At 45.2% G+C, this 24,047-nt stretch overlaps 1 protein-coding gene across 11 annotated transcripts in view; it reads left to right on the forward strand.

Moving 5' to 3' along the window:
• Positions 1-24,047, forward strand: part of DAB2IP (DAB2 interacting protein) — a 275,146-nt gene that overhangs the window by 29,495 nt on the left and 221,604 nt on the right. For 9 of the 11 annotated variants that reach the window (XR_012155308.1, XR_013634766.1, XM_073314876.2 and 6 more), the window contains exon 2: positions 13,565-13,668. Coding sequence is in view for 6 of the 11 variants with exons in the window: in XM_073314874.2 (XP_073170975.1) it covers positions 13,565-13,668 (104 nt within the window). In the remaining 5 variants the exon portion in view is untranslated. Of the gene's footprint in view, positions 1-6,141; positions 6,206-13,564; positions 13,669-24,047 lie in introns of those variants that run through there. The other 2 variants (XM_073314885.2, XM_078849096.1) reach the window with 2 other exon arrangements.

A 24,047-nucleotide genomic window follows, 5' to 3' on the forward strand; every position in this document is an offset into this window, starting at 1 on the left:
CCTTTGATGATATGCTGCTAGGAGAAGCTGAATTTGTTCTCTAGGCATTGCATCAGAGCAAGATAAATATACATATTTTACTTTGGCGACTGAGCAATAAAGAGTAAAACACCTCTAATCTCTATAGCTTAAAAACACAAGGCAGAGTAAAAGCAGAGTTCTTCTTAAGCGGTTGTGAATGTGTATTCTGCTCTGGCTCAATCGGAGTGGACAGCATTTCTGTACCCACATCTTGAAGACCAACAGTTACAGAACTGGTAAGTAACAGGTTTTTTCGTATTGATGGCTGTTGAACCAGCCCAATTTGCATATTACTTACTGAAAATTGAACCTTTATTTTTTGGTGTCTCCAACATTCTCTTTCCCTGGTGCAGAATCTGATGCTGAGGTTCGGGCTGGGGACTGTTTCTCTTGTACTCAGATCTGTTTTCCCCATTTTGTACTGCAGGGAAATCAAGTTGTAGGTTTCCTCTCTCCTCCTGCTTGGCTCTGCCTAAGGTCCCACCTCTCTCTCTTGTTTGATTTTTTTCCCCTCTCTCCTCCTCCTCCTGATTGCTCCACAGGGTATTCTTCCCTGATGCATGGGTGTCTGATCCTCTTCTTGTTAAAGTAAGTGGCAAAACTCCCATTGGCTTCAGGTGAGAGCGGAATCTGCCCACAAATGGCTATCAGGAGAGAGGCAGCGCTTCCTCTTGGGCCTTGTGATGGGACAGCGACTCACCGCTGCAGCGCCTCCTGCTGGTTGTCCAGGGAATTAGCTCTTTTCAGCCAGGAGTGCCCTCTCCTGGTCAGTGTCTCGCCTGCTGCTGCTGGCCCCGTGCCCCTCCCAGACCCAGATGCCCTTCTAGATTAGGGTTCTGCCCCCTGGCAATACCCCCTCAGTCTGGAGCTCCCCTCCCAGGGGAGCCCCCTATCCCTCCCTTGCCTCAGTGGCTACTGTCAGTCATCGTCTAGCCCCCGCTCCTTGGGGCAGACTGCAGTCTGTACCACTCATCATCGGGAAGGGGGGTTGGACCAGCTGCCTCTGTCTAGGTCTGGGCTGCTCCTCTGCAGCCTTAGTACCCTTTTGTGGGCCTTTACCTCGGCCTGCAGCCTGGGACTCTGCTAGGCTGGAGCTCCCCAGCTCCCTCTGCTCTTTCCCAGCTCTGCTCTGCCCTCTGCCTCAGCTTCCCAGGCAGCCAGGTCCTCCCTTCTCCATGTAGCTAGAGAGAGTGTCTCCCTCAGCTCCTCGCTAACAGCCCTCTTATAGGGCCAGCTGTGGCCTGATTGGGAGGTGGCCCCACCTGTGACTACTTCCCCCAATCGGCCTAGCTTTCCTCCGCCTATAGCCCTCTCTTAAGGCTGTTTTAAGCCCTTTGAGGCATGGCAGGGTGACCACCCTGCCACAGGCCATCATCCTAGTCAGTATGAGATCATCACGGGTGCAGTACAGCCATGACTATAGGCGGTGTTCCTACCCCTGAGTGGCAGTGGGCAGGGAGAGGGATCCTCAGGGGATGGAAAGGACAGTGCAACAGAATGTCACAAGTCCCCTTTTTAACTTTAGCAAAGCTTAGCTACTTCTTTGAGTGCTTGCACACATCCATGCCACGTTCGGGTTGTTCTCACCCCGCACACACAGTCGCCGAAAATTTCCCCCTCAGTGGTACCCGTTGGGTCAGCTCTAGCGCCCTCTGGGGCCGCATGCTCATGGCTCAGTATAAGGGGACCGGCCAACCCCGCACCCTCACAGTTCCTTCTTACCGACCTGGAACTGCTCCTCTTTGTTTTAACAGGCAATTTTCAGTGATTCTCACAGTTTCTCCATCCCTTTCTTTTCTTTTCCCTTTCACCAGGTTTGGTTAGGCAGCAGGAAGCCATCTACTAGAGCTACCTACCTCGCCAAGTGGAAATGTTTCTCCATTTGGTCATCCTATCAAGGCCTCCCACCTGCTAGGTCACCTCTCCAGACTGTGCTGGAGTATCTGCTTCATCTGAAACAGCAAGGCCTAGCTATTTCGTCTATTAAAGTGCACCTACTGGTCATTTCAGCCTTCCACCTTCCAGTGGATGGTCAGTCAGTTTTTTTGCATGAAATGGCCATTTTGTTCCTCAAGGGCTATACCTACAGATCCAGGAACCCATTCCCTCGTGGGACTTCAACTGCTGGCATCAATGACTTTCTGGTAGCATTTAGTTAGGCCAGGAGGGTCTCAGAAATCAGTGCCCTTACGTTAGGACACCCGTCTCTTCCCCCTCCTTCCCCATGGTGTTCTTTACGGACAAAGTACAACTTTGCCCCCCCCCCCATGTTCCTCGTTTCTCGAAAGGTCGTTTCGCAGTTTCATAGTAATCAAGTTATTTTCCTGCCAGTTTTCTTGTCGAAACCACACAAGAATAGGGAGGAGCAGTGTCTCCACATGCTGGATGTTAGGCATGCCCTAGTTTTCTATATAGAAAGGGTCAAGTTGTTCTGTAAAGCAACACAGCTCTTTGTGGCAGTAGCAGATAGGATGAAAGGTCAGCCCGTTTCGGCTCAGAGAATTTCATCCTGGATCACTTCCTGCATTCGTACTTGCTATGAGCAGGTGGGTGTCATACCACCTGCCATTCTAGGAGAGCACAAGCTTCCTCAGTGGAGTTCTTGGCCAGCTCCCAATCCAGAATATTTGCAGAGCGGCGACCTGGTCATCAGTGCACACTTTTTCTTCCCACTGTGCCATCACCCAGCAAACTAGGAATGATGCAAGGTTTGGTAGGGGAGTTTGCAATCCGCATATTCATGAACTCCAAGCCCACCTCCTAGGGTATTGCTTGGGAAGCACCGAACATGGAATGGATACGTGCAAGCACTCGAAGAAGAAAAGACCGTTATTAACCTTCTGTAACTGTTGTCGTTTGAGATGTGTTGCTCATGTCAATTCCATGACCCACCCTCCTATCCCTTTGTTGGAGTTAGTCCGCAAGAAGGAACTGAGAGTGTAGGGGGTTGGCCGGTCTCCTTTTACTGCATTATGAGTGCGTGGCACCAGAGGGTGTTTAGAGCTGACTTGGTGGGTACCACTGAGGGAAAAAATTCCGGCAACTCTGCATGCGGTGTGCACACACCTTACATGGAATGGATATGTGCAATGTATCTTGCAGAACAACCGTTACAGAAAGGTTAGTGTGTGAGAGCCTGGCTTTTGTGAAGCTTTTCAGTAATGATGTGCCAAATGCAAACTAGAACACAATGTAAATAGGTATAAATAAAATTCTAAGGAACTCCCAAAGCCAATGTGTTTTATATCTCCTTCTTTCTCCTACTACAGAATGCCCTCCTTCTGTTTGCTGATGTCTGCCCCACAGCCACACATCCTCCTGTTCTCTGTTGGAATTTTTTGTTGTGTTCTTGAGCTATCAGTTACTGTGTTCTTGTGTCAGTTAGCAAAGAAGCTTTAGCTCCCTCTTGTGAGACAGCTGAATTACTGCGGTGTCATAGCACTGGTCCCTTTGCCCCATTTTTGGGTGATAGCAGGTATTCGTAGTATTTCCACTTCTGTAGGGTGCTGGGAATCGCAAAACCAATTAGGAAAGAACTCCCTGCCAAAACTGGGCAGCCAGTGCCCAGCAAAGGAGAAGAAATAAGGCAAGCAGGTCCCATCTGTAGGCTGCCTATAATAAGAATCTACATTTGTTGGTGAAAACAGCTCTCCTGCTTGGTGATATTAGAATAGCGGGATAGCTAGTTGTCAAGATTACTGAGCAGTAACATTGCCTATACCTCAGGAGCTATGTGACTAGGGTTGAGAGGCAACTCCATGTTCGAGACAAATCCCAGTATCACACCAGCATACGGAGTTTTGTATACTACACAGATCTTTCCTTGTCTTCAACTGGTATCTTGTTACCTCCAATACCAAGGTAAGGTACACCAGCTGAGTACTCAGAAAGATCTATGAACATGCCCAGGGCACTAGGTGTGTGGGCCAGTGTTACTTCAGTTCCTTGTAACAAAAATAGGCTCCCTTTTCCCAGGGATCCTTCACGTTCAGTGACGAGCTGATGGAAAATAATTTTGCCAAAGAATTTCTGTGAATTTTGTCTTTCCCTTTTCCAGCCAGGTCTAATCAGGGCCTTGTCTTTACACTCCTAACTCAGCTACCGTTCTCCCAGCTGCAGAAAACTGGGCGGGACTCGGGCACCCTTCAATTACACTTTAATAGCCAGCTGGGGACTCCCCCTGCCTAGCTGAATGTGCTGTCTCGTGTAACTCTCTCAGCCACTGCAAGAGGGGACTGAGCTCTGGGTCAGGAATTGAACCTGGAGGTCCTACTAGACCATACAGAGCACGAACTGCTAGTCAACACAGGCAGCTCTTAACTTGTTAATTCTAACTCATTTGTGTCACAGAGCATCATGGACAGTGGGTGAGTGTCTGTATAAATGGGGGTGTCAGACAATGGCCCGACTTTGTTCTTGTCCTATCGGAATGGTTATGTGAAAAGTGTAGTTTTTTAAAAGGCATAGTGCTGCAAAATGCATCATTAATTGTTCTGAAAATTATAGTGAAAGGATGAGAATGTGAAAGATGAAACCTCTATGTGAGTCATTAAATGGACTGGGAGTGAGGTGCCGACTCCAGCAGAGAAGAGAGACAAGATTATAGGATATGAGCTGCTTGTGCTTTACAAAAGCCCATTTTACATCTTAAGATTCCCAGAGGCGAAAAGAAATAATTTTATTCTAATATAAAAAGTGGCAGTGAACTTTCCAGGAAAGGCTTTAATTATCCCTGGGAATATCCATTCTGGATGTTTGTTAGCAGCAACTTCAGCTAAATCTAATTTTCAAGGGGAGTCCTTAACTGATCTAAACCACAATGATTTTCAACAATTTTATATAAAAATCGATATTACTGCCCAATAAAGGGTTCAACTTGTAGCTAATTTTGTGTGGAATGAGGGTTACAATGTTGCTTTAGGGGATCTAGTGGAATACACCAATGGACTGTTAGGGCAATGAGTGGTGTGTGCCCATAGATCTCTAGGGGCTCAGGCAAGGAAGCTCACCTTGCATCCATACAATATTTCTAGTCCTGGAATATGCAGTTTAGAAATTGATTGAAACGGGCAGATCTTGATAACAGCACTTTTGAAATCCTTCATGAGCTCTTAGTTGATCCTTATCCATTAGAGTTCAAACATTTTGAGAGTCTCTGCCTCCCATATGAAATTATTCCCGAATCTTGAAGGAGAGAGTTGACCCAACACATACATACTCATTTCCGTCTTCATTTTACTCCCAGGGCATTCTGTCCATTTTAAAACTTCTCATGCATTTTTCCTCTACTGCCCTAACAACCCTTCTTAGCTATGTCTTTAACATCCATCACCCCCCAGGTCACACTTTAAGCTTATCTGGAGTCCTGGGGACCCTTAAAGCTCTCTGGGAGTCTCTCTGGGTTGTCTCCCAACCCCTCTTCAACTTGTAGATTCTTATTCAGGATCACACTGATGCTAGAGACATCTTCTCTCAAGGGGTCCCTTTCAACCAACAAATGGTTATCTGAGCCACTCTGAGTATATTCATTCTTTCTACGTTTGCTGCCTCCTCTCTCCTGTTGTGGTTGGGTTAAAGAGCCATTAAATGGTGCAGAAATTAGTTGAAGAACATGTGAGTTCATTAAGGTGAAGAGATTAATTCAGCTGCGTGTAATTAAACAGCACGAACAAGAGACAGGTAATTCCAGTTCCCCCTGGTTTCACAGAAACTCCACCCCTTTAAATCTCCAAAGCAGGTCATGGAGTATCAAAACATTCTGCCAAGGGGACAAAATAATGACGCATTGGGTAACCATAACAAACTTTTTCATTGGCTGATCATATCCGGAGGGCAAGAAAGAGGGTGTTTAACTCTTTTTCATGGGCATTGTATAGACTGTATTTCCCATGTCCATTTCCAGTCCTAATGGACTTCAGTAGTTCTTCAGTATTTCCAGGTGACCTGCTGGAGTTTTTTTATCCTCTAAAGTCTCCATTCCTTAAAGCACTTCAGCATTAGAGTCCTGGCAAAGACATCTCTCCGCTCCCTACCTCCTGCTGTGCCTCTCCAGCCAGCATTCCAGTCATATTTCACTTTCTTCCTGTAGAAGATGATGAAGTCATCAGCTCTGCATCTCATCTTATTCCTGACTTGTTCGGAGTGTCATGGCATAGGGATTGCTAACAAGCACCGTTTCCTTTTGGTGAGTTAAGGGAGATGATTCTTATTGCTAACTTTATGGGCGTGCATTCAGATTTTGTGCCTCCTTTTCTTGTTTGAAGTCAGAACAGTTTCATATCAGAAAGTCCAAGTGAGAACTTGCTGGAAGTCTCTGCTGGTCGGTTAGTAATTCCAGCTTTTCCTTTGTTCTTACGATCTGTCTCTTCCATCGGCTGGCTCCTGGAACCTTGTTCAGCATGAATTATATGGGGCTTTCAGGGAAGTGAACTGAGAATGTTACACTTGCTCAAGTAGAAGTAGTCAGTACATTTCATTCCTAACAGTGAGAGGGTAATTCTGATGACCTCTTCTTGGACTAGCTGTGACCTACAGGAACAGGTGATGCTACTGTAAAATAAGACTTGTTAAGTGGAAAGTGAACAGTATTAATATTGGTGCCATGTGTTACACGCGCTGTTTTGAGTAATTTGAATGACCGTTAAGAAAGCAGCCTTCTTGAGTGGGCTGAGCAGGAGCCTGGGACCCCAGAGCTGCTGACATGGTCAGTTTTGCTGCTGACTTCCTGTAAGCCTTGGGTAAATAGTTTAACTACTCTATGGTTTTTTCTCCATCTGAAAATTGGGGATATAAAAACTGTGATGAGGATTAGTTAATTTCCTAATTCAAACACCAGGGATTAACCAATCAAATTAACAGTTAACAAATCAAATCCATTTGTTACAGTCTAGAAATAATCTTCAGACGTAGCCATGTTCCTGACGATCCTAAATTAATTAATGTTTATGAAGTACTAAGTATTTTTAATTATTATTATTTAGAATATTTATTAGCATCATCCTAATACTGTGGGTAGTAAGCTTGGCGTGACAGTAAATGTTCCTACCTCCACTGCTTAGAAAAGTTTCACACACATGGGGAGGCAGATCATTTTATTTATATATATTTAAGAACCTGGGATAAATGTTTTCCAGTCTATTTTTAATGAATTTCAAGGAAGTTAGTTTTATTTTAGATTATCTTCCCCGGCAGTGTTGCAAAGCCAAGCACATCACAGCCTTGGGCTAATGGAGAATGTAGGAGAACCAGAAAGTTGTTGTCCATTTGTATCTGCCTTAACTAGCCCACAAAAGCTTATGCCCAAATACATGCTTCCCCAACATAATGCCACATTGTTTCTCTCTGTTATTAAAAGGCTTTTTGCTACACTCAGACTATATGTGCTTGCGAGAGGGGAAGTATTGCCTCTTGGAGGTGCCCAGCGGGGGTGGTATATATTTGTCCCAGGTCACTGGGTGGGGGCTTGAGCCGGTTTTGCATTGTTATTGGAATGGAACCCCTAGTTATTGAACCCGGCCCTTGTTGCTGCCAATTCTGACAAGCAGAAGGGTTACACGTCTTTCTAAACACTGTGTCACAGGTGGACTGCTCCATTGTGAGGTAGCTAGATAATAAATGTATCCTGAAGTACTGTTTTATCTATGTTACCCTGGGAATTGGAAGAGTTGCCAGTTTATTCCCAAAGTCAAGCTTTTCTCATGCTTGAAAAAAGCCACTGAGTTGGCCAACATAATATTTTTTTACTATTTAAATTTGTCTTGTCTAGATGTGCAGAGATTTACATACTTAATACCTTTTTGTATTGAGGAATTATTGTATTAAAGAATAATTTTAGGAGGTTCTGGAACTGACCAGAAAGGGGAATACTTTTCTTTTGATCTCCTTCAGAGTAATTTTTAAAAACTCCCTAAGTGTTTTCAGTGTAGTACTTTTTGCACTGGCCACTTGAGTAAGTTAATATTTTATATTGCAAAAATACCTTCAGGAGTTTGTTGCTCTGCTTTAGTGTCAACCGTCCCACCCCCACCCCCATTCTGCAGTCCTTCCTCACACTCGTATTACTCTCGGTTGCACAATTGAGTTCTTTGTGGATGTGGATGGATTTGATGCTTGTGGAGAATGGACTCGAGAGAACCCAGGCATATTTGTGTAAACTTCCCTCCCCCTGACTGGATTCCTGCCAATGCACCTTAGTCTATACCTGCAATAATCCTAAATTGCTGCTTTTTTATGCTGGGTCTCTGAGTAGAGCCTTCCAATTGTGCTGAATGGGCCAGATTGGGAGTGGGGTGGGATAGCTCAGTGGTTTGAGCATTGGCCTGTTAAACCCAGGATTGTGAGTTCAGTCCTTGAGGGGGCCATTTAGGGATATGGGGCAAAAATTGGGGATTGGTTCTGCTTTGAGCAGGGGGTTGGACTAGATGATCTCCTGAGGTCCCTTCCAACCCTGATATTCTATGATTCTATGATTTGTTAGTCTGTAAGGTGCCACAAGGACGCCTTGTTGTTTTTGCTGATACAGGCTAACACGGCTGCTACTCTGAAACCTGCCTTCACTATGACAGTCATTATCACTGCTCCATAATTACAGCGGCACATAGCCCCAATCAAAGATCAGGCTCTGACCCAGAGATTTGACAGTATAGGTTTATGACAGGATGTCCCAGGTGGACGGGGAGGGAGGTGAGGGAGAAGGAGCTCAAGGTGACAGCAAAAGGAGCATATTTTTGCATAAGATGCAGTAGAAGTGAAACTGATGATGAGTAAAGTGGTCTCGCTCTCTCTGTTTCTGCTGAGAAACAAGCAGAAAAAAGAAGCAAGGCCATCAGTGGCAAAAAGGAAATTAAATGAATAATCTGAGGTGGGGTAGCAACAAAATTCATTTTTGCCTCCTGTGATTTGTATCCCTCTTCTGATCCATCAAAGCGTTTGTAAGGGAACAGCAATACTGCGTGTTTGTTAAGTCTGGCCCAACTTCCCAAGAGCAAGGGCAGAAAATCCGCCTGCTACTCATTCACATGCTTCCCAGCCACTTTAGCCTGGCTCGTACAAGGAAGGTTGGTGAAAACATGAGGGAACATGGAAGCCATCGCTTTCTTTGCTATCCGTGTTTGTTTTGCCCACTGGCATCTCTGCTGTGTGATAATGTGGCTTTATCAATTACACCTAAGGAGTCGTCGTTCAGATCCAGTTTGCCTGCACGTATAATCCTCCTTTGTAGACTGTTACTTCAGTGATTTCTCAGGTCATGCGTGTCATAAAGGAGAGATTTGGCGGCTTTAAGTTAATAACCTGCTGAAGACTTTTGGACAGCAAATAGTGTCCAGAGATACTGTGTGTCTAAGCCCCCAAATCACCTCGGATCTAGAGCCAATAAATGGTCAAATGAAGGTATAATCCAAGTATTTCTATGAGCTGAAGGCTGATATCCAATTTACATAGAAACTCAGCAGCTAGTGAGGAGCGGGTGGCATTTGATAATACTAAGTACTTCTGTAAATGCCACTCTGGTTAGCTGCCTGTAATAACACACTCCTCTTCCACAGAATCTTTCATTTTAGGACCTAAAACAATTTACAGACTTTAATGAAACCCCATAACACTGCTCTGAGATGGGCAAGTATTAAACCTATTTTACAGACTGAGAACCTAAGCAACAAAGTACTTAAAGGTCCAGGGTCACCCCGTGAGTCTGTGACAGAGCTGAGAATAGGATCTAGGAATCCTCCTTTGTCTTGTGTGCTAAGACTTCACTCCTATAGAAAGGAATAACAGAACTGCTTCATCCCCCCCACCCCCAAGTCAAATCACTAGAACCCAGGCCATCCCTAAGGGCTGTTCCGTTTCCAGATGGGCAGACAAAATAGAAGGAACTTTCAGTAGAAGTAAGAAGGAGAGAGGTAAAGTCAAAGATTGACTCTGTCTTCCTACAGCCTGCCTGTCTTTGCTGTAGGCAGGGAGGCAAATGTAACCATGCACTTCATATGGACAGGTGCTGGTGACAGTGGCTCATTTATGGGCAGAGGTAATAGCCCTGCCAAACACCCGTGGTATGGGTGAGTAAGAAACATGCAAGGCTTTCCTGATCAGTAGTTCTTGGGCTAGCACTGAGGATGGGAGAGGGGCAAATCCAAGCCTTAATTTGTTGTTCCTCTCCACCACATACAATTGGTTTTGCTATAATCTTCTGACAGAAAGAAGGATCCTAATCTGTCTGGGGGCGATTATCTCCTTCCAACAAAACCCCTCCCTCCCATTGCTGTATTTAGCCTCTTCACAGAGATCCAGGGGGTGCATTTGCTGTGATACAAACAGAGCTCTGAATGCGTCAAAACTGGAAACTTGGCTGCAAACCCCTTTTGAAATTGGAGCTGGAGAATAATGTGATCCTAACCCATCTGTATGTTTTGATTCTGGGCTCAGATCAGAAGATGGAAGTGGTCTGTGTTCTGGTTTTGGATTGTATGCAACTGAAATCTTGGGGTAAGATCTTGTGAGAACAGCTCATGAGACTTCAGTGCAAACAAATCTGGCTCCAAACCCTAGTCCTGAATGGACTTCGAGCCTGACTCCCGAGTTCTTGTTTCAACCTACCCCAGATCCAAACACAGTCTTCTTGGCCCACCTCTAATCTGCTTCCTTTACTCCTCAGAATTCTGCCCTGTGCGATTAGAAGATGAAGCAGATTCAGAGGCTATAAAGAAAAAGGCAGACAATTGTGCAACTTGATCTGAAAAGCCACCATGGTGCAAGTCAAAAGTGTTGTGACATTTACATAGAGCAACTGGTGCTATCCCTTTGAGCTATAGGCTCTGGCAGTGTTTGGCTCTGCATTGGACGGGGAGGAGAGGGCAAGGGATTTCTTGCCGCTTTTTTAATTTAGTCGTCCTACTCTTGTTCTCCAGCCATGTACATGAGAAGAATTGTTAATCTGCCTGTTCATAGTTCTGATAATTAAAAATGCAAAGCAGCCTGTTTGTTTCCATGTCATCTTGAACCCACTTTGGAAACCACTATAATCAAGTGGCTTCTTTATGACAATCCAAAAAAGGAGTCTGATCAAAGGAATCATGTGAGAGCTTTCGTGCAAAAGGGGATAACACCAAAAGACTTAAAAAGAAAAGGAGTACTTGTGGCACCTTAGAGACTAACCAGTTTATTTGAGCATGAGCTTTCGTGAGCTACAGCTCACTTCATCGGATGCATGCCGTGGAAACTGTAGCAGACTTTATATATACACAGAGAATATGAAAAAATACCTCCTCCCACCCCACTGTCCAGCTGGTAATAGCTTATCTAAAGTGATCACCAGGTGGGCCATTTCCAGCACAAATCCAGCACAAAACCAAAAGACTTGATTGCTTCCTTGAGAAGCAAGAGGCAACATTCTTCAAAGAAGGCAGCTAGCTAATTGGAAGTCTTGGCTACAGATTCTGAGAGCAGTGAATTAGCTGCTCCTGGGATTTGGCTGAAGACACAGGTTGCATGGCCAAAGCTCAGGAGCTCCATATGGGCACCCCCACCAATGAAGATGTCACTGAGCAGGCATTTTATCCAGTTCAGGAGGAGACTCTCACAATCCTGCAGTAGTTTAATATGCGGCTCAGCGAGTGCCCTCTGGAGTTACGGCCCCAGCTGATGGCAGCCTATGGCAAAAGCAAGGAGAGAATCCTTGCCAAGGCTGAGCCTTTGCCAAGACCTGATTGCAGCAAATTGCAGATCGCAGGTGTGGTAAAAGCTGAGAATTGGCAAACAAAGCACCTCTAAGTTACACTAGTTACACGAGGCACGCTTTTTTCAGACATTCAAAAGTATAGGTTGTCCCAGCTTTAAATTTCTTTGCATGCTAATTTGCAAAGCCCTCCCCATAACACAGTATACCCCAGTAATTTGCCTTTGCAGCAAGTTTAAGCTACCTGTTGTTCCCAACCATGGTCTCAGCAACGTCATCATATTGGTGAGCGGACCTGTTGCTTGTGAAATATGGTATTTGAACAATATTCACAAATGTTTAAGCATTATGATTAGTTTCTTTAGTTTATCTTATGTTGGACGGGGGAGGGGGAAGAGCTGGTTTTCTGTAGATTCTGGAATCTACTTGTTTTTGCATGGATCCTGTGCTTAGGAAATGCCACAAAAACTCATTGAGATCCTCTCCTCTTTCAAAAGTGGTGAAGCACTGGGGGTTTCTCCAGGCCAGTGACATTGATTAGCAGAGTCACACGAAGGACGTTAAGTGGTTCTTTAACGATAAACAATAGGGAGCAATTGGGATAATATACGTTGCAAGCCCCCAAAGGATGTGAATAAATCAGAGCCCTGGAGATCCTAGGTCCTAATAAAATAAGAAGTCTGAGCTTCTAGTTTAGCATCCACTCCCTTGTGCTATTCAGTACCCAATGGACCTTCATTTGAGAGGCACTAGACACTGTCATCGCTGCAATTGGAGGCGTGACTGTCGCCTCGCCCAGGGGCAGCCTGGGAGCTCCCTGGTGTCTCCTGGCAGTTGGAGCCCTGTGTAGGTTTGAAGAGGAGGCTCTGTCCTGCTAGCAGTGGGACACTTGTCTGAGTAGATGTGCAGAAGGGCGGGGAGGCCACTTTGTTCATGATCTGGGACCGTGGAGTTGGGACGTTCGGGTTCTGTGCTCCGGCTGCTTTACTGCAGGCTGCCTGTGTGATTTCAGGCAGGTCCCCTTTATTCTAGTTTCCTGATCTATAAGGTGGAGCTGATGTGTTTTTTCTCATAGATATCTTGCAAGGCTCCACTAGTCAGGCTGTGAGAGCACTGCGAGATCTGCAGGTTAAAGAGAAGGACAGACTATTATTATTGCTCAAAACTAAGAGCCCGGGTGAAAAGGTGTGGAACCAGTGTAAGGAATTGGCCCCATCGTGTGGCACTCTGATAATACGACCACTTCCCTGAATCCCACTGTGCTTTTGGATTATGGATTGTGCATTTAACTGAAAAAACACATTTTGAAACTAACTCTGTGCCCTAATCTGTAGCCTTCCTTCTGAGATTCCCCAAGCGCTTTATAGATACTCATGAATTTAGCCTCCTCACTCCCTGCTCTCCCGCCCCACTTACTGATTTTCAGTTCTGTTCTTTAGCCCTAAGAGCAGGCTTGCTTTCTGCCTTAGGAGTGTCAAAGCAGCATGTGCATGGATCGCTGATTTGTGTACAGTTTGTATTTAGCTGCTCTGCATTTCCTTTTTACGCATCTGCAGAATGGGAATAATGATGGCTCCCTCGTGGGTCTGTTCTGGAGTTTAACGAACGTAGAGAAGGCACTTTGAGATCCTGAAATGGGAAGGTTCTATAGGAAATGCCAGTCATTGTAAGCAGAAAAGCCCTGCTGTTTAACCATGCACCTTGGTGACTGTGAGAAATGCGAGTGGTTAGAGTGGGCTTGTTAAGTCAGCTCATTTGCAAGTGTATCTCAAAGAAGAAAGCTGCACCTGCAGTGGCCTGCCCCCATCCTGCTGCTGCTCTGGCGTTGGGTGTGTGGTTTTAATTGTCCTTTGTTTTCTGTGCCCTTTGCAGAGTCCCCCCCAGAGAGGGCCGGGCAGCGGCGCAGCATGCCCAGCGGGGTCATGGAGAAAAATCCCAGCATGGAGCCCACCACCACAACGCCATTCCGTGTCACGGTAAATGTCTCTCGCCACCTTCATTACCTCTCTGGGGTTTGACCATGTCAGGGTTCCCTCCCCACTCTGAACTCTAGGGTATAGATGTCAGGACCCGCATGAAAAGCCCCCTAAGCTTATTTTTACCAGTTTAGGTTAAAAACTTTCCCAAGGCACAAATTGTGTCTTGTCCTTGAACAGTATGCTGCCACCACCAAGTGATTTAGACAAAAAACAGGGAAAGGACCACTTGGAATGCCGATTTCCCCAAAATATCCCCCCAAGCTCTTAAGCCTCCCCAGGAAAGGGGGTGTGAGAATAAACAAGATGAGCACAGACCAGCCTTGGATTTTTAAGATCCAAAAAACCCAATCAGATTCTTAAAAAACAGAACTTTATTAGAAGAACAAAAAAAGAGAAGAGAACTCCTCTGTAAGATCAGAATAGAAGATAATTTTACAGGCAGTCAGATTCAAAACATAGAGAATTCCTCTAGGCAAAACCTTAAGTTACAAAAGGACCAAAACCAAGAATACTCATTTCCTCCAGCACAGCGAATTTCACAAGCCAAAACAAAAAAAACCTAATGCATTTTCTAGCTAGATTACTTACTAACATTACGGGAGTTGGAGGGCTTGCATCCTTGATTTGTTCCCAGCAAAGATATCACACAGACACACACACACACAAGCCTTTTTCCATCCCCTCCAGATTTGAAAGTATTTTGTCCCCTCATTGGTCGTTTTGGGTCAGGTGCCAGTCAGGTTACCTGAGCTTCTTAACCCTTTACAGGTAAAAGGACTTTATAGCACTGTATACAGAAAGGTGGTTACCCTTCCCTTTATATTTATGACAGACCAAGAGGAGAGTTTATCTGTCGCTGTTTGTGCTTAGAGATGAGGGCCATGTTTGCTTCGATTGCTTATTTTTACATAAAGGTGCAGATGCTAGTAGCTATTATTAGAATACACAGCTGTAAAGACCTTCTCAGTAACCTTCTAAGATTTAATTTAAATCAGGGACTGTCTTTCTTTAGATTTTTATGTTGTTTCCCAGTGACGTCTGTGGAAGCACAGACTCTTGGTGTTGCCTTGAAGATAAGGTCTGAGATCTTCATTTTGTCTTACGTTAGAATTTGCACAGAGGTGTTTGTTACTGCTCCCCTCCTTGTCCTGACTGAGTCAGCTCTTCTCCATAGCATCCCATACATAGGTGTTCTGAACAGATTGCATTATGTTCCGCCTACAGGCTGAGCTTTCTGAAAGAATAATATGAAAGCCCAATAATTATATGGGTCAGGAACAAGCTCTGTTGACAAATGGGAGGTACAACCATGGAAGCAAAATAAACCATTTTAAAACTAGGCTGTAATGATCCAGCCAAGAGAAGCCATTTTTTTAAAAGTATCCTCATCCTGGCCCCATCTGTAGTTAATGAAACAGAGCGTGTATGTTGGGGAATGCAGGATTCATAATCAATTGAGGGCACCAAGGTCTTTGGAGTAACCTTCAATAGCAATAATTTACGAGGAAAATCTCTTCACAGCTCTCTCTGCAGAAAGTGTAAGCTTAAAGTGTAACTAGCTAGAAACTGATACACCAGATCTGTGCACTGGCCAAGGCACTTAAAGGGGCACATTTTCAAGAGTGGGGTGTGTGTTGTGCCCAGAGAATAAAGCTGCACATCGTATTTGTATGTATGAGACAGGCATGTACTCTAGGAGCTGGCTTTCACAGTATGTTTCTGCATTTTCTCTGTGTGGTCACACATACTATACAGGACCAGACACTACGAGCACTCAGATTGTATGCAGGGGCGGGACATGGTAAGCCCAGATATGCAGGGCCAGAATTTCAAAGGAAGTACAATGGGTACAATCTCAAAAATGCGAGCACACCCAGTTCACTTTCAGAAATCCCCACTGATTCATAGCAATTATCTTTGAGAACTCCTGGAGGACAAGTGAGGTCCCATGGACTGGAGAACAATAAACATAGTACCTCTCTTTAAAAAGGGGAAGAAAGAGAACCCAGAGAATTACAGACCAATCAACCTAACTTCAATATCTGGGAAGATACTGGAACAAACTATGAAACAATCAGTTTGTAAGCACCTAGAGCAGGGGTCAGCAACCTATGGCACGCGAGCCAATTTTTAATGGCATGCTGCTGTTTGCCAGACCTGGGCAGACAGCAGCGTGCCACTAAAAATCCGGCCTGGCCCGGCCCGCTCTTTTCCGCCCACCGCTCTCTCCTTGCAGGGCAGGCAAGCTTCCCTCTCCCCCGGCCTCTTCTCCTCCCCCCCCCCCCCCCCGGCCGCTGGATTCCTGTCTCTCCTTCTCTCCCTCCCTGCGGCCGATCAGCTGACAGTCCTTGCTAGGAGGGGGAGAGGTAAAAGCGGAGCTGCAGCGTGCTCTCTGTTCCGGGGACCTTGGGGAAGGGGGTGGAATCAGGGCATATCCCCTCCAGGCCCCTGCTGTGAGCTGCTCAGGGCGGGGTCTGGGAGCACCCCCACGACCCCAGCCCTCTGCCCTGACTACTGCACCCCCCACACGTACCCAGCCCCCCTACACCCCATGTCCTGACTCTTGTACCCCCCACATCCCCACTCCCACCCCTTGCACCAAATGGGAGCTCCTGCACCCCTCGCACCAAATGGGAGCTGCCCAGGTAAGCGCTCCACACCCAAACCTCCTGCCCAACTCTGAGCCCCCTCCCTCATTCTAGCTCCTGGCCAGACCCTGCACCCCAACCCCCAGCCTGCTCCTTCACCCCCAGCCCTGTTCTCAGCACACTCCCACCCTCATCTCAGTGCAGAGAGGAAGAGAATGGCTAGAACCAGGGAGAAGGTAGGTACCTACTCTATGTGGACAGGGCCGGGACTCCAGACCGGCAGCAGGCTGAGCGGGGCCAGCAGCCGGGACCTTGGCTGGCAGGAGCTGGGGAACAGAACCCCAGACCGACAGTGGGCTGAGCCACTCAGCCCACTGCCGGTCTGGGGTCCTGGCCGCCGGCCCCCTCAGCCCACTGCCGGCCAAGGTGAACGGAACCCCAGGCCAGCAACCGGCTGAGCGGGCTGGCGGCATAAGATCAGCATTTTAATTTAATTTTAAATGAAGCTTCTTAAACATTTTGAAAACCTTGTTTACATACAACAGTAGTTTAGTTATATAATATACAGACTTATAGAGAGAGACCTTCTAAAAAATGTTAAAATGTATGACTGGCACGCGAAACCTTAAATTTAAGTGAATAAATGAAGACTCGGCCCACCACTGTTGAAAGGTTGCCGACCCCGACCTAGAGGATAATAGGGTTATAAAGAATAGCCAGCATGGATTTGTCAAGAACAAATCATGCCAACCCACCCTAATTTAGTTTGACAGGTTCCTGGCCTAGTGAATGGGGGGAAGCCATAGATGTGAAATACCTTGATTTTTAAGTAAAGCTTTTGACACAGTCCCACATGACATTCTCATAAGTAAACTAGGGAAATGTGGTCTAGGTGAAACTACTATAAGATGGGTGCACAATTGGGTGAAAGATATTACTCAGAATAGTTACCAATGATTTACTGTCAAACTGGGAGGGCACAACTGGTGGATCCCACAGGTGTCAATCCTGGGTCCAGTACTATTCAATACAATGGAGTGGAGAGTATGCTTCTAAAAAATTTAGATGATGCTAAGCTAGGAGGAGTTACAAGCACTTTGGAGGACAAAATTAGAACTTGACAAATTTACCACAAGGACAAAATTACCTTGACGAATTAGAGAATTGGTCTGAACTTAAGATGAAATTCAATAAAGACAAGTACAAAGTACTTCACTTAGGAAGGCAAAAATCAAATGCACAATTACAAAATGGGGTCTAACTGGCCATGTGGTCATACTGCTGGAAAGGATCTGGGGGTTGTAGTGGATCACAAATTGAATGAGTCAACAATGTGACACGATTGTGAAAATGGTCAATATTTTGCTGGGTGTATTAACAGGTGTGTCGTCACGTAAGATGCGGGAGATAATTGTCCCGCTCTACGTGGCACAGGTTGGGCCTCTGCTGGAGCACTGTGTCCAGTTCTGGCACCACATGTTAAGAAAGATGTGGATAAACTGGAGAGCCCAGAGGAGAGGAACAAATTTTATCAAAGGTTTAGAAAACCTGGGCTCTGAGGAAAGGTTTAAAAAAATTGGGAAGTTCAGTCTTGAGAAAAGAAGACTGAGGGGAACCTGGTGATGCTCTCCATGCATGTTAAAGGCTGTTGTAAAGAGGACGTCCTCAATTATTCTCCATGTGCAGTGAAGGGAGGACAAGAAGTAATTGGCTTAATCTGCAACAGTGGAGATTTAGGTTCGATATTGGCAAAAGCTTTCTAACTCTAAGGCTAGTTCAGCTCTGGAATAGGCTTCCAAAGGAGGTTATGGAATCTCCATCATTGGAGGCTTTGAAGAACAGGTTAGAAAAAACCCCTGTCAGGGTGATCTAGGTTTACTTGGTCCTGCCTCAGTGCAGGTGACTGGACTTCTCGAGGTCTCTTCCAGTCCTACATTTCTATGATTCTGTGCTGCACTGGAAGCTGTTTGTCTATGGAGCCCATTTTGCACGTGTAAATCATAGTTGTGTGAGCGCATGTGGACCTTTTTGGGTCTGCATACTCTAGAGTTGTCATTTATGTTAGTACATAAATATGCATGGCCATGTTCATCTGTACTGTGCTATTTATAAACTAGTTACTCACGGGAGTAAGGAGTGGTGATAAGAGCAGCAATTAGGAGACAGGAGAACTGGGTTCACTTTCCTAGCATTGCCACTGACTTGCTCTGTAACTTTTTGGGCCAGTCACTTAACCTCATTGTGTTAGGTTCTCTGACTGTAAAATTAGAACAATGGGGCAGACAGTTGTTAAGCTCTTTAAGATCCTCCTGTCAGATGAAAGGCATTCGGTAAGGGGACAATCCTATTCATGCATGTGTGCAATGTTGTGCATATCCGCAAACTGCATAAGACACAGTGACGTATATTATTTAGTTGTGTATTCACACACGGCAGTATAAAATATCCAAAGCAATGCATGTTAATGCCAGTGGCACCATTAAGTCATTTATATTTCATCTGTCTGTAACCAAATTCAGCTGCTGCAAATTCCTCAAGTTTATCAAACTCATTAAAAAAATTCCATTTACAAAGTATCTTCCTTCTAAATGGCCAAGAAAGCCTGAAAACAACAAAAAAATGAGAGAACGTTCCAGACTTCAAATACCAAATTTAAACTAATTGATTCTAATCTCTTTAGAGTCATACTGCCTTAGTAACTGATCTGTACATAGCCCTGAATCCAGAGTGTAAAACTGCCTCCTCTCTGGAGGAGATCCCGCAAAGACAGGTCCTAAATCTAAACCAGTCAATCCTTTCTACGTCATGGATACATTGGAACAAGTAAACAGAGCTAGAGGAATCTCAGGATATGTCTTCACTGTACCCGGGAGGTATGATTACAACACCTGTAGACATACTTTGATCTAACTAGATCAAAGCTAGCTTGAAGAATAATAGCAGTGAAGCTGTAGAAGCACGGGCGTTGGCCACACAAGTCTGTACCTGGGTCCTGGGAGGGTGGGGCTAGTAGATCAAAGCTAACTTGGGTATGTCTACACTTACTACACTTCCTGGTTTGTAGCGTAAACATAACCTTAGACACCAGCTAATTTATGTTAATGTTAAAATCTGAAGCAAAATCAGTAACCACCAGGCTGCCGCATCTAAACGCTCTTTTTCTTCGGGGGGCGGGGGGGGAGTTCTCAATTTGCTGATCTGATCTCTTATTAGGAGTAGAGCCTAATTTTGTCTGTTCTGATGCTGGACTTCTAAATAAATGTTTAGACTTTGGGTGTTGTGCAAAATGCTTTTGCCACAAATCCCTACAGCACTGCAGAGGCCTCATAGGAAAGTCTTGGGGAAACTCAAAGATTTTGCCGATTCCATAGATTGTGTTTCTCTTTTGCTCTTTTGTTACTTGTATTATTGGAAGCAAACAGAACCTCTTGTTGCTGCTCCTACTGCCTCTACCCCAGCTGAAGCCCTAATCTTTGATTTGTAGCACCCATTGGGCACAGTAAAGATCACTTATTGTCACACCCAGGAGGATGAGCTCAGGTGAAGGGGGAATGAGCCCATTGGGAGCAGAACTCCTGTGCAGAAATTCTGCTTCCATCTGCATGTCCTTACGCTCAGGCTCATCATCCTCCCCTTCAAGGCTCTGCACGACTCCGCCCCTGTCTACATCTCTTCTTTCATCTTTTCCTACATCCCACTTCTCTCCTTACGCTCCTCGGCATCCTCTCTGCTAATTGCTCCCTTTGTCTTCATCTCCTTAGGCCATTTATTTTATCCCTTCCTTCTTTCAAATTCTTCTTTAAAACCTAGTACTTGCAAAGCCACCTACGTTGTTTCCCTTGCCCACTGTATCCCTGCACTATACTGCTGGCCTGGTTATCGCTGGGCGGGAGCTCTTGGAAACCTGGACCTTGTCTTTTTGTGTATTCTGTAAAGTACTGTGTTCTACATAATTAATTAACGGCAAATAATGAGGAGTGTGAAATACTAAACAACAGGGTGTGGGATGTTTGTTAGCATTTGCTAGGAGGCATGAGCAATTGTTAGCATCTGTGAAAATTATATTGTTAAAGGCACCAGGATGGTGTGTTCCATACTCTATCAGTGTCTGTGTACAGAGAGATTGCCATGTGTGAAAACACTCACTCTCTCTAGATCTGGTTCTCTCTGCAGTAACTTTTGGCATAAGTGATGTCCATCTTGCTTCTGTGCCACGAGGAGAACTAATTTCTTCTCAAAGACCTGCAAATCCATTCCTCTAATCATCCACCTTCTTGCTGGATGCAGGCTGCACTGGCAAAAAGTAAGGCTTATTAATCAACTTGCTGAACCATCTCTGTAAACTTGGGACATGTCCTGCAGAAGAAGGAAATAGTGTTCCCAAGAAATGGGAAGACCAGCCAGATAACCAGGTTTCTTCTTCTTTTTTTATTCTAGAGTTTTTAAAATGGCATTGATGAGTTTTATGCGCTTGTACCTGCTCTGCATTAAGGAAGCTGAGGGAGAGAATCTGAATCCATTAGGATATTTGTAGCCAAACCCAGCAACCTCCTCTGTCAGCATTGGTCTGATTTCAGCAGCTTTTTTTGGAATGGACATTATTAGGGTGGACATATTTATCAAGGGATGCTTCTACATGATTGATGATCATGTGGGTGCCAAAAGCATCAGTGGTGTGATGATGTGACCAAGGATGGACATAGACTCATAGACTGAACATCCAGCTTGACCATCTTAAGGCCCTGGCTAGAGATCAATCTTGGTGGTGTTTGATCTGCAAAGATGCTAAGTCCCTCTGGGTTTTGCCTTGATGAATATGATGATGTAGGAGAAATCTTTTCACTTATTCATGGTTGGTAGAAGTAAAGCTCTATTTCTCCTCTTTCTTGTTCAAATGGAGTACATCTACTGTATGTTTCCAGAGGAGTGACTGCAGTCTTTAGCCGATGCGATTGCCTGTATGAGATGTGGTGGCTTGCTACCAAAACCAACCTGTGCTCCAAAGTCCATATGAAATTTTAAAAAGCGTAGTCGGTAAATACCCCCTTGCTAGCGAGAAGTTTGGCATTTGTCTTCTGCATTACACAGTACACTATCATCTAACTTCTGTTTCTTCTCAGCCCTTGGAATGTGACTTCCATTAATATGAATGGCTTCATTACCTGCATAGTTTTTCTGACTTCCCAGATTTTAGAAGATATGAGAGAGGAGAAATATATTCTTCCTCATCTTCCTTCATTAACCAGAAGAGGAGCATTAGCAGTCAGTCCACTCCTGCCACTGGGAATAGTAATTAGTGCTTTAGTTTAGTGGTAATGGGATTATTACTTTTGAGTCTGCTGCTGTAGGTTTTGATGTTGTAAGCTTTTCATATTTTACAGCCGATTGTTCTTCCCTGACATCTCCATCATTGTGCTCTGGAGTCTCCAAGGGCCCAATGGGCTCAGGAGCCATTAAATTCAGAGGCTTGGGCTCTGTTGCATTTTCTGTTGCTTGTGTTCATTTGCAATGCGAAGCGATGCAGCATGGAAATGCCCCCTCTCAATGTAAAGATCTGCCAACCTGCCTGAGATTGGAAGTGGTGGAGGCTCTGTTGTGGCTCGTGCAACGTGTGATGAATGAAAGGCTGGGGGAAGCTGGTTCGAGTCTTGGAAGTTCTGAGCACCCACAGCGCCTATTGATGTTGGGGACCTTTTGAAAATCAAGCCTGTAATGTCTCCTCCATGTGTCCGTTTTCCCAACTGTCTCAGAGAGAAAAAAACTAGTTGACCTAATGGATCTCTTTCATCCCTGGTCTTTATGCTTGTCTGAGTCTGTGCATATATGTCTGCAGCATCCACAGAGTTAACTGCACCCAAAATCATAGCAAAATCCTGTACTGCACAGTGACATTTTTCTTTCCACCTTATAATGTCAATATGATTTTAATAGAGCATCTCAAATGTGAAAAACCCTCTCACCCAGGACGATCCATATGCTGCAAAACTCTTAATTTCCTTCTTTGTTACTCATCTCCCCAACACTGTGTGCTATGGGAGCAGAGGGCAATCTGATGTCGTCTTACGAACCATGATCTGAAAAGCTTTGCCTTATCTAAGGCTCATTTGCTGCACATTGGTGTGTCCCTCAGAACTAATGCAATTCCAAATCTGTCAGGGCAGATTTGTGCAGTGTAGGCTGTAGAGATGAGTACAAACCTCTCCCCCAGGACTGTTGAGTTCCCAAAGTACATCTAGTATGTTAAAAATAGTCTTACTGCTTGCATCTGATTCCTTGGAGACTGGAGCTTGGATGGCTCTTAATGGCCAAGAGTCTCCTGAATACTCCAGTGAAGCCAGTGAGAAATGCAGTCTGCAGTGTCCTAATGATTGAAAGTGGCATGTGGTTACAGAAATAAGATCACAGAATTTGTTACACTGGGTATACTCTTGAACCAAGTCCCGCATCCTATCTCTGGCCAGCATCTGATTTTAAAAACCAACCAACCATCATGTACATTACCCAGCCAATTACGCAGTGCCGTATGTGGAGTTGGGGATTCCTTCTTGTCCACTGCAGTGATTAGCTAATGCCCAGAAGCATGAGATTTGATTGCATTATCTCAGCATACAAAGGGTGAATCCAGGCCCTGCTGAAGTCACTGGGAGTTTTTTGCATTATCTGACATGCTCAGGTACCCATGGAGGTTACAGACTCTGATAGCTCCCCCAATTAGCTGAAGAAAACCACAAAGTTGAATGGTGTTGATGAACCCTTCTCTGTTTAGTGTGTGGGTGGTGACAACAGACTCCTAGGAGGAGGAATTGTAACCAGCATGTCCACCATGAAAAAACCGTCTAAGGACAGGTCTGTTGTGCTCATGTGCAGGTGCTCCTTTATCAGCCAGTTGACAAAACAAAATAATAGGGGCTGAAGGGATTGGTCATTATTTAGTCGTCATTTCAAATCCAACCCAGCTTTGTAGTGACCAAGAGTTGTTCCCATCTGATGGCAGGTTGGTAGTGGGCAGGGGTTGATATTACAGAGCCTCTTGCCACAGTTGGCAGGAACTGCTGCTGCTTTTGACAGCCCCAGCAAACGAGCCGAGGGCTGAAGAGAGACAGACTAGACTCCTCCTTCCTCCCTAGATTGGGTTTTTGGAGTCACTGCTTAGATGAGTTATCAGGCAGGAGGTGAGTGAAGCCTGCGGTTGCCTTCAATGTACCTGTTCTGTGGCTAGAGAGAGGCCTTGGCCAAAGTCAAATTTTCCTGCATAGAATCCAGACAGCTTAGCGGGTGGAGGGTTTGACACTGAAACCTGTGGTGGTGTTTAATAAACCAGCCAAGCAAAGGACCTGGAACCCGAGGAACTCCACTAGAAATGAGATACTCTGCTTCTGCAGGGACATTGTGAGTCAGGGCAGAATAAGTCAGAGTGTAATTACATCAATCCCATCTCATTAGGATACTGCCATCTATTGGTCACTTTTATTAGAGCTTGGTTTTATTAAATTCTCTCTCTGCCTGCCTGCGTGTTCCTGGACAGGCAGCTGCCCTGGTGGGGAGAAGGTCTGACCTGCTGAATAGTTTCTGTGGCAGTGAGAGAGTGGGCCAAGGAATTGGAATGATTTCTCACTGCTCAGTGACTTTGTGCTGAGGCTCACTTTCTGACAGGGTAAATTAATAGGTCAGATATGTAATCTGGGAAGCTTTCAAAAGGGGTTTGAAAGCAACTCCATTAAAGTACATACTCTGCTTCCCTGATGGGGCTGGATGAAGGGTCCTCTCTCCTCTAGGCTGAATATCCTG

This window comes from Lepidochelys kempii, chromosome 16 (genome assembly GCF_965140285.1).
Source record: "Lepidochelys kempii isolate rLepKem1 chromosome 16, rLepKem1.hap1, whole genome shotgun sequence".
Classification (NCBI taxonomy): domain Eukaryota; kingdom Metazoa; phylum Chordata; order Testudines; family Cheloniidae; genus Lepidochelys; species Lepidochelys kempii.